Below are 10,242 nucleotides of genomic sequence, written 5' to 3'. Positions count from 1 at the left end.
AGAGTGAAGTAAGTCAGAAAGAGAAAAAACAAATGCCTTATGCTAACACACATATATGGAATCTAAAAAAAAAATGTTTCTGATGAACCTAGGGGCAGGACAGGAATAAAGATGCTGATGTAGAGAAAGGACGTGGGGATACGGGGAAGGGGAAGAGTAAGCTGGGACGAAGTAAGAGAGTAGCATTTTCATATACACTCTAACAAATGTAAAGCAGATAGCTAGTGGGAAGCAGCTGCATAGCACAGTGAGATCAGTTTGGTGCTTGATGACCACATAGAGGGGAGGGATAGGAAGGGTGGGAGGGAGACACAAGAGGGAGGGGATATGGAGATATATGTATACATATACCTGATTCACTTTGTTATACAACAGAAACCAACACAACATTGTAAAGCAATTATGCTCCAATAAATATGTTAAAAAAAAAAGATATGCTTAGGTTGAAGAACAACCAATAAAAAGAAGATCATGAGTGTGGTCTGGGGCGTGTGCTCACAGAGTGAGAGAACATGGAAACCAAGTAGCAGCTCTAAAAACACCAACTGAAAGAGAAATGAAACTGTTACATTAACATTCATTTACTCAAACTAAAGGAAACACATATTTTAAGAGAGTTTCACTAAGAGTACTAGAGTAGGTAAGCTCATGGTTTCTCTCTAAAGTCAATAGCTCTTTGTCTAAACAGAAATGATGGGCAGGGCAGGGGGCGGGTCGATGGGTCCTAAACCAGGGGGACAGGTTGCCACATTAAGAGACCAAATGAGTTCTAGAGGTGTCTGGGGGACTTCAAAATTTGTCCTCTTCATATGCTCAGGTAAACAATCTCAAGTATTATGAGCTATAGTTCAACAACGCCTCTGACAGAGTTGGTTATCAGAGATGGGCAAGCCTGGTTGGTCCCACAGAAGGAGCTGGCATCTGGACCAAGCTGGTCATCCCTGACCCCAGGAAAGAGCTGCTCAGTTCTCTGAGCTTTTTTGCAGGGGTCCTCCCTCTGGGTAATGCCCCTGTCGGTAGAGGTACAGGAAGTTACAGGACAGATATATGGGGAAAACCACATCTTGGTTTTCCAGGTTCAATACCTGTAGCTCTTCATCCTCTCTCAGGGAAAGCATCTGGTATCCTGTGTCCTTCCTGAAAACGGATCTCCCAGCACTGTCCAAGGAGGCCTGGCACAGGCGGAACGCGACCTTTCTCTTCCATAGTAAGCTGACGCTGAAGCCGCAGGACTCGTTCAGTGCGCTGCACCGTAAAATGATGTGCTGGTTGGCATAGCACACCACCGGGTCCCAGCTGAAGTTTAAGCCTTCCCACCGCCAGCTGCACTGCTTGTCCCTGCGGAGCTGGCCCCCGCACCGCATGCTGTTCCCCTGGCGGTCGGACACGTAGACGTCCATGGGCCAGAGCTTTCTGGTCTGTTCATCCCGGAGGGGGTAAGCCAATTCTCTTTGTACAATGGAGTCAGCCAAGTGGAACGGATCAGCGCATCCTGGTGAATGACGAGTGCTGACGTCAGGTCCCAGATTATGTAGGCAAACCGCAGCTGCTGGAACACTGACACGAAGGCTCTGCCCTGCTCGGTCTCCAGGTAAGGGTTGCCCTCCGACTCCCTCCTGGACCTGGCAAACCACGAGTTGGTGTCAGACAATAGGGCACTGCGCAGACCCCTACATGTCGGCTGCAGCTGCAAGAACATCCACTTTTTCAGCATGGTGTACACGTCCATCTCCACCTCCATCACCAAGAGATCTGAAGAGGCAATGACCTCTTTCATGAGATCCAGGCTGACTTCTCGCAATAGCTCCTCACTACACTGGGTCATCCTGTTGTCCAGCAGCCACTGAAGACACATGCTCCTGATGTTCTGGAGTCCGTAGCTTTCAGCTGAGTAGTAGTAGCTGCACACGGTCTGGGGACTGACTGTCTCCTTCATGACCTCCCCACACTGCTGAATCAGCTCGTCCAGCTGCAGCATGCAGGCTGTGGCCAGGATGGCTACGCCTCGACTGGCTGGGATGAGCATGGAGTCTCGATACAGGGAACCTAAAGCCTCATGCAGTGCCTCATGATCAATGTTCTCGTCAGGCATCTGCAACTCTATAGTATCCATGGTTGTCTCCCGCCAAGCACCACTGAACATGCAGCCTTTATGTAGACCCTCTTATCAGCTCCTCTGTAAAGCTATATAACAGAGAATATTTAGAATGTAACCTATGGTTATACTACACTATTCAAATTATGTAAATATTCTCCTTATGCAGGGTCAAATGACCTTAGAGGCTTGCCATTTTCAAGAGGTTTTTGTTTGTTTGTATTTTCCCTTATATTGTACTTTGCTTGTCATTGAAAGATCCAGACTCTCTCTGCAACACCTCATTTGTTTAGTATATTAAACTTGTCACTGCAGTATTTAATAGTATTCATTTCCTCAAAAATGGAAAACCATCCCATTCATTCCTCATTTTCTTTCACTGTAAGTTTGTTACTTGCTAAGCCTTGTGTCTGGTGCTGGTAATCCAAAGTCCTTGCCTCCAACATTCAAAAATCTAGTGGTGAAAAATAATACAATGATATAACTGCAGCCATATGGGGAGAAATGTTTGATTAAGTCCTGATGGGAGTACAGTTGAAGAAAGATATATATCTGCCTTGAAGGTGTGAGAAATGGTGGTCTTTGATCCAGATCTCAGACCACGAGGAATGAGTAGTTGTTTGCACGAAACAAGAAAAGTGCCAACAGAGAGCTCAAGATGTTCACACAGGTGGAGTGGGAACAAAAATAAAAACATTTTAAAAAGCTAAAACTATTTTGGGAACTTAAGATCTTACCCGAAACTAAAGGTTGGTGTGCCTATGGAAAATGGTGGCATGAGCTCTGAGAAGCTGATTTGAATGCACATGTGCATGCATGTGCACACGGGTGCATGCACACACACCCACAGTTCTAAATGATTCTATAACTAGCAATGTTATTTTAGAACAAAAGTTAAAGACGAGGGCTTCCGTGGTGGCGCAGTGGTTGAGAGTCCGCCTGCCGATGCAGGGGACACGGGTTCGTGCCATGGTCCGGGAAGATCCCACATGCCGTGGAGCGGCTGGGCCCGTGAGCCATGGCCGCTGAGCCTGTGCGTCCGGGAGCCTGTGCTCTGCAACGCGAGAGGCCACAACAGTGAGAGGTCCGCATACCCTCCCCCCCAAAAAAAAAACAAAGGAAGCACCTGGACAAATATTGCCACATTTATCACAACAAAATGGTTTCACAGCTCAAGTGATGAGAATGCCTAAAATGTTAATTACGGAAATTAAGGTGCCTAGCGTACAAAGCTGCAACCAAGATGTAATTCTCCATAAAGGAATGATCACTAACTATTTTAGGTGGGGAAGAGCGAATTGTCTTCTTGAAATTAATGGGGGAAATTCGCACACAAAGGCCTCTGATCCACCATCATGCTGTGAAGGGAGCCCAAAAGCAATCATCCCAGGAGGGAAAGATACACAGAGTGGAATTCCTGGTATGGAGTGGCCTTATCCGGCGGGGTGGGGCCTAGTGGGTGTGGCTTAGCATGGCGTCCAAGAGGACGTTAGAGCAAACGTCATCTGTACCCAGCAGCACTCTGGGCTGAACTACTGCCCACGGCAACGGCGCCTGGAGAGGAAGCTTATCCACTGCACCACTGAGGTATAGGCCATGGGAACACGAAGCAGTCGGATGCCATGGCACTCGGGGGAGTGTGCCCCAGAGGAGCCAGGTGCCACTGGGGAGGAGGAGGAGGCTGAGGAGGCAGTAGTGGCAGAGAGAAAGGAAGGGAAGGAGAGCGAAGAGGCCAGACCCGCCACCAGTCAGGGGAGCCACAAGCGGAAGACAGGCCCCGGTGGGCCGCTCAGAAAAGTGTCCAGCCGGAAACATGCTAAAGATAGTTCAGGGTCCGTTTATGAGGCGCTCTTCCTGAGAGGAGAAGAGAGTGACGTGCGGATCCGCGCACTGGGGGAGGAGTGGAACTTGCATAGGGTCCACTTGTGCCAGTCAGGGTACTTTGCTAGCATGTTCAGCGGTGCTTGGTGGGAGACAACCATGGATACTATAGAGTTGCAGATGCCTGAAGAGAACATTGATCGTGAGGCACTGCACGAGGCTTTAGGTTCCCTGTACCGAGACTCCATGCGCATCCCAGCCCGTCAAGTCGTTGCCATCCTGGTCACCGCCAGCATGCTGCAGCTGGACGATCTGATTCAGCAGTGCGGGGAGGTCATGAAGGAGACTGTCAGTGCCCAGACCGTGTGCAGCTACTACTACTCTGCTGAAAGCTATGGACTCCAGAACATCAGGAGCATGTGTCTTCAGTGGCTGCTGGATAACATGATGACCCAGCGTAGTGAGGAGCTATTGCGAGAAGTCAGCCTGGATCTCATGAAAGAGGTAATTGCCTCTTCAGATCACTTGGTGATGGAGGTGGAGATGGACGTGTACACCATGCTGAAAAAGTGGATGTTCTTGCAGCTGCAGCCGACATGGAGGGGCCCGCGCACTGCCCTATTGTCTGACACCGACTCATGGTTTGCCAGGTCCAGGAGGGAGTCGGGTGGCACGCCTATCCTGGAGACCGAGCAGGGCAGAGCCTTCGTGCCAGTGTTCCAGCAGCTGCGGCTTGCCTACATAATCTGGGACCTGACGTCAGCACGCGTCATCCAACAGGATGCGCTTATCCCTGTCACTTGGCTGACTCCAGTGTACAAAGAGCATTGGCTTGCGCCCCTCTGACCTGAGCAGACCAGAAATCTCTTTCCCATGGACGTCTACGTGTCCGACACCCAGGGCAACAGCATGCGGTGTGGGGGCCAGCTCCACAGGGACAAGCAGTGCAGCTGGCGGTGGGAAGGCTTAAACTTCAGCTGGGACCTGGTGGTGTGCTATGCCAACCAGCACATCATTTTACCTGCCCTATTGTCTGACACCGACTCGTGGTTTGCCAGGTCCAGGAGGGAGTCGGGTGGCACGCCTATCCTGGAGACTGAGCAGGGCAGAGCCTTCGTGCCAGTTTTCCAGCAGCTGCGGCTTGCCTACATAATCTGGGACCTGACGTCAGCACACGTGATCCAACAGGATGCAGGATGCGCTTATCCCTGTCACTTGGCTGACTCCAGTGTACAAAGAGCATTGGCTTGCGCCCCTCTGACCTGAGCAGACCAGAAATCTCTTTCCCATGGACGTCTACGTGTCCGACACCCAGGGCAACAGCATGCGGTGTGGGAGCCAGCTTCACAGAGACAAGCAGTGCAGCTGGCGGTGGGAAGGCTTCAACTTCAGCTGGGACCTTGTGGTGTGCTATGCCAACCAGCACATCATTTTACGGTGCAGCGCACTGAACGAGTCCTGCGGACTCGGGCTCTGCTTACTCTGGCAGAGAAAGTTCCCATTCCGCCTGCGCCTGTCTTCCTTGGACAGGGCTGGGAGATCCGTTTTCAGGAAGGACACAGGATACCAGATGCTTTCCCTGAGAAAGGATCTGGAGCTACAGGTAGTGAACCTGGAAAACCAAGATGTGGTTTTCCCCATATATGTGTCTTGTAACTTCCTGTTCCTCCAGCAAGAGGGCCGTTGCCCGGAGGGAGGAGCCCTGCAAAAAAGCTCAGAGAACTGAGCAGCTCTTTACTGGGGTCAGGTACGACCAGTTTGGTCCAGATGCCAGCTTCTTCTGTGGGACCAACCAGGCTTGCCCATCTCAGGTAACCAACTCTGTCAGAGGCTTTGTTGAACTGTAGCTCATAATACTTGAGATTGTTTACCTGAGCATATGAAGAGACAAATATTGAAGCCCCCCAGACACCACTAAAACTCATCTGGGCTCTTAAGGTGGCAACCTGTCCTGCTGGTTTAGGATCCATCGACACGCCCCCCGCCCCGCCCATCATTTCTATGAAGACAAAGAGGTATTGACTTTAGACAGAAAATGTGAGCCTAACTACTCTACTACTCTTAGTGAAACTCTCTTAAAGTATGTGTTTCCTTTAGTTTGATTAAATGAATGTTAAATTAACAGTTTCATTTCTCTTTCAGTTGGTGTGTTTAGAGCAGCTACTTGGTTTCTATGGTCTCTCACTATGTGAGCACACCCCCCAGACCACACTGATTGTCTTCTTTTTATTGGTTGTTCTTCAACCTAAGCATATCTTTTTTTTAACATATTTATTGGAGCATAATTGCTTTACAATGTTGTGTTTGTTTCTGCTGTATAACAAAGTGAATCACATATATGTATACATATATCCCCATAACCCCTCCCTCTAGTGTCTCCCTCCCACCCTTCTATCCCAACCCTCTAGGTGGTCATCAAGCACCAAGCTGATCTACCTGTGCTATGCAGCTGCTTCCCACTAGCTATCTGTTTTACATTTGGTAGTGTGTATATGTCAATGCTACTCTCTCACTTCCTCCCAGCTTACTCTTCCCCTTCCCCGTCTCTCCAAGTCCATTCTCTACATCAGCGTCTTTCTTCCTGTCCTGCCCCTAGGTTCATCAGAACCACTTTTTTAAAAAAATTCCTTATATATGTGTTAGCATATGACATTTGTTTCTCTCTTTCTCACTTATTTCACTCTGTATGGCAGACTCTAGGTCCATCCACCTCACTACAAATAACCCAATTTCATTTCTTTATGAACGTAAGCATATCTAGATGTTAGTTAGACTTAAACTTCCCTAGCATTTTAACCCCAGAGAAACATTTCTAATCTTATAACACCCTATAATGGGGGTGGAGTGGAAGGAAGCAGATTGTGTGAGATTATTCCTGTACTAAATATACTTTTTCTGTGGCATACTGTCATGAATTATTTATGCTCCGGAGAAAGTACTCTTTAAGCAAGTTGATGGCCTTTGCTCTTCAGAAATCTTTGATGTTCAAATTGTATTAGGAAGACTCTTTCCCACTTAAGAACAGGACTGGTAACCTCTGGAACGGAATGCCTTTGGATTATAGTGAGAATTACCTGGCATCTGGAAATGGGATCAAAAGACAAGCAGTCCAAGCCAGTCAATCAAAAGGGTAAGGTAGAAAGTGTTTTTGTCACAAAAGGAGAAACACACTAGTCATGATTTGAGTATGTTGGTTTCTGATTACTGCTAACTTGCAAACTGGCCCCATCCCATTCCCTTTCATATGCCCTATTTGTTTGCATTTCATTCAGTGATTTTCGTGGTTACAAACGGTCAAAGAATGGAAAGCTCTGTTTAAGGATCCATGTTACTCAGCCAGAAAAAGAATGCAACTGAGTTATTTGTAATGAGGTGGATAGACCTGGAGTCTGTCATACAGAGTGAAGTAAGTCAGAAGGAGAAAAACAAATACCGTATGCTAACTCATATATATGCAATCTAAGAAAAAAAAAGTCATGAAGAGACTAGGGGTAGGACGGTAATAAAACACAGACATACTAGAGCATGGATTTGAGGATATGGGGAGGGGGATGGGTAAGCTGTGACGAAGTGAGAGAGAGGCATGGACATATATACGCTACCAAACATAGGGTGGATAGCTAGTGGGAAGCAGCTGCATAGCGCAGGGAGGTCAGCTCTGTGCTTTGTGACCACCTAGAGGGGCGGGATAGGGAGGGTGGGAGGGAGGGAGACGCAAGAGGGAAGAGATATGGGAACATATGTATATGTATAACTGATTCACTTTGTTGTAAAGCAGAAACTAACACACCATTGTAAAACAGTTATACTCCAATAAAGATGTTAAAAAAAAAGAATCCATACAAATAATAAATACATCCTTGGAAAGAGTGTGAAAAGATCATACAAGATGAACAAATAAATTAAATAGAATAATCACCAGATTTAATGTTTTACTTAGTTGAAACAAGAATTTTCCTTACCGTTTGTTTATATTTCTCTTCCCAGTGAGATTTTATCCTTTGTCATCCAGTGAAAAAATTACTTTTGAATTTCTTTGTTTTTCTTTCTTCACTCATTCATTCATTTATTCATTTTTACCCTTTAAGGAGGTTTTAAAGGCTTCATTATCCCAAACCCACATGCTACTATTAGAGTAATATTTACATAAGAGTTAGTTATAAGAAATAGTTATAAGAAATAGTTCAATCAGGAAGCTGCATCCTTTGATGTTTTCCCTTAATTTCTCATTCCGCCCCCCTTCCCAGTGTTCCCTTATACTCTGTATATCTATCCAACTACAATCAATAGACTTCATTACATTTTTTTAAAAAATTAACTAAACTGGGGAAAAGTGTAAGTCATTGATTCAGTAGAAAGGTAAAAATTGTTATTTATTTTGCTGTAACAGTTTCACTTCTTTTATATAAACTATCTAAGTAATTTCCAATTACATATTCTTGAGCTGAATGCCAGGATGCCATTTCAGCTAAAGAGATGTATCCTCACTAGGGAAATTCAGAGACTACTTATCTAGAAATGCAGCTTGACTGAGAGATCTGCTTTTGTTTTCCTCCCTAACTAGCTTTAAATTCTTAAATTGCTTTTTGCTGTTTACAGTAGAAAGATGTTCAATAATGTACTCACAGTGACAGCTGAAATACACTCATTTAATAAACATTTAAACTCTCCCAATCCGTGACTGTTGCTATTTGCCAGTTTGGGCAGTTTATCCAATATCAATCCCTATTATTTGACTTCATTTTTTTTTTCTTTTTTTTTGACTGCTAAGGATGAGTAGGAAAGCTTCTCCCACCTTGATACTCACTTTGTTTTTTAGCCTGTTAGTCAAGGCATGGGGAGATGGGAAGATTTGAATACCCAAAAGATCCTTAATTCTCTGAAAAGTATTCATCATATAAACACAATGCATTGCATTGGTGATACCTGTCAAGTATTTTAAAAAAATAAAAATAATACAAGGTGATGGTAAACATAGGAATCTAGAAGCAACTGATTGTTTTGATTAACATGTTTGAAGCACAAGGAATTTTATGAAGAACGGTGACTCTAAGTGAATTAAAATTTTCCAAGCAGTCACAAAGAGCATGTTTGGATGAAGGCAAGTGGCTGAGTATCATCCACCAGCAGGTGAGGAGACTTCCGGTAAGAGGTACATTCTCCAAAATGGTATCCCCTAGTCATATGTGACTATTTAAATTGATTAAAATTAAGTAAAATTGAAAATTCAGTCTCACTAGTGACATTTGAAGTGCTCAGAGGCTGCGTGTAAACAGTGGCTACTGCGCTGTGTGCAGCACAGATATGGAACATTTCTGTCAGTGCAGAGAGTTCTGTTAGATAGTGCTGTTCTATCATTAGTTGCCCCAAGTAAATTTTACATTTCTTTCTACTTCTGAATACGTAGGTTGCCTGGATAACCTCAAAGTGTGTTGATGATGTTTGTGGGGGTGGGGAGGAGTTAGAGAAATGGAAATACAAAGTGGTCACGTTTCGATTTGCAGGGTCTCATCATGATCTCATTTATCTCACCGTGCTTGTTGAGATATTATTGGAGGCTGGGGTCTGGGCTTGAGGAAGGTTGATAGCCACCAACAGGGCTGGTTTGTTCTGAAGCTCTGTCCTCTGGAATCAGAGGAATTTGGGTCTTATCTTCTGTGGCCCATAGAGCCTGTGACCTGGTAGTCAGACCATCATCTCCATCTCATTGTCCAAAACTCAACCTTTTCCTTCCTTCTCCCATTCCACTATCATGAAAATCTATTTTCAATATACTTTATGTTTGATTTCTTTTTTTACTGTTCATCTTGTTAATATCTCCACCAGTATGCCCGAACTCTTCTCAGTCTCAAGGCCTTGTTGAAAGGATACAAAATAAATGTCTTTGTGAACTGAGAGTTACGTTAGAAATATTAGCATGTGGGGTTATTGTAGTAAACACAACTGATTCTTCGTTGGCTTTGTCATCAACTTTAACGTGACACAATATGTCAGTGCCTCCTAGCTAAGGACCACCAGGAACACATTTGTAGTTGAACAAGCTGGGTTTACTTTTCCTAGCATTGAAGGAGAACACATACAATGAGGAACTGTGGGTCATATAAGTAAGAGGGTGATAGAAAAGGGATATTAAAACATTCGGACATATTTTAGGTGATTTGGGTGAGTTCTTAAGGAAGCAGAGTTTTGCTCTGGATTGGATACTGTCAGGAAAACAGGCATTCCTATGACTGAGTATCTTCATAAACCTCTTGTATAGAGAGAGTAGATTACAGTGAGGGTAAAGCTGCAATTGGTGAAAACAAATAAACAAAGCAAAAAAAAAA

At 45.0% G+C, this 10,242-nt stretch overlaps 2 protein-coding genes across 2 annotated transcripts; one reads left to right on the top strand and one right to left on the bottom strand.

Annotated features, from left to right (window-relative positions):
* Positions 1-962: 962 nt before the first annotated feature.
* Positions 963-2,113, bottom strand: LOC112062687 (germ cell-less protein-like 1). Its single transcript, XM_055081587.1, has 2 exons — positions 1,542-2,113; positions 963-1,449 (listed from the first exon to the last, which is right to left on the bottom strand). Exons 1-2 carry the CDS (start codon positions 2,111-2,113, stop codon positions 963-965), a joined length of 1,059 nt encoding a protein of 352 aa, XP_054937562.1.
* Positions 2,114-3,691: 1,578 nt separating this feature from the next.
* Positions 3,692-4,762, top strand: LOC112062688 (germ cell-less protein-like 1). Its single transcript, XM_055081585.1, has one exon. It carries the CDS (start codon positions 3,692-3,694, stop codon positions 4,760-4,762), a length of 1,071 nt encoding a protein of 356 aa, XP_054937560.1.
* The last annotated feature ends 5,480 nt before the right edge of the window (positions 4,763-10,242 follow it).

This window comes from Physeter macrocephalus, chromosome 21, assembly GCF_002837175.3.
Source record: "Physeter macrocephalus isolate SW-GA chromosome 21, ASM283717v5, whole genome shotgun sequence".
In the NCBI taxonomy this organism is placed as follows: Eukaryota; Metazoa; Chordata; class Mammalia; order Artiodactyla; family Physeteridae; genus Physeter; species Physeter macrocephalus.
This window is presented reverse-complemented; position numbering and strand designations above follow the sequence as displayed.

Bases quoted from the DNA above. Each gene is read 5' to 3' on its own strand.
- LOC112062687 (XM_055081587.1), bottom strand. From the start codon at position 2,113: ATGGATACTATAGAGTTGCAGATGCCTGACGAGAACATTGATCATGAG. The intron at 1,450-1,541 runs GTTTGCCTACAT...CATTGTACAAAG, and splicing joins TCAGTGTTCCAGCAGCTGCG to AGAATTGGCTTACCCCCTCC.
- LOC112062688 (XM_055081585.1), top strand. From the start codon at position 3,692: ATGGGAACACGAAGCAGTCGGATGCCATGGCACTCGGGGGAGTGTGCC.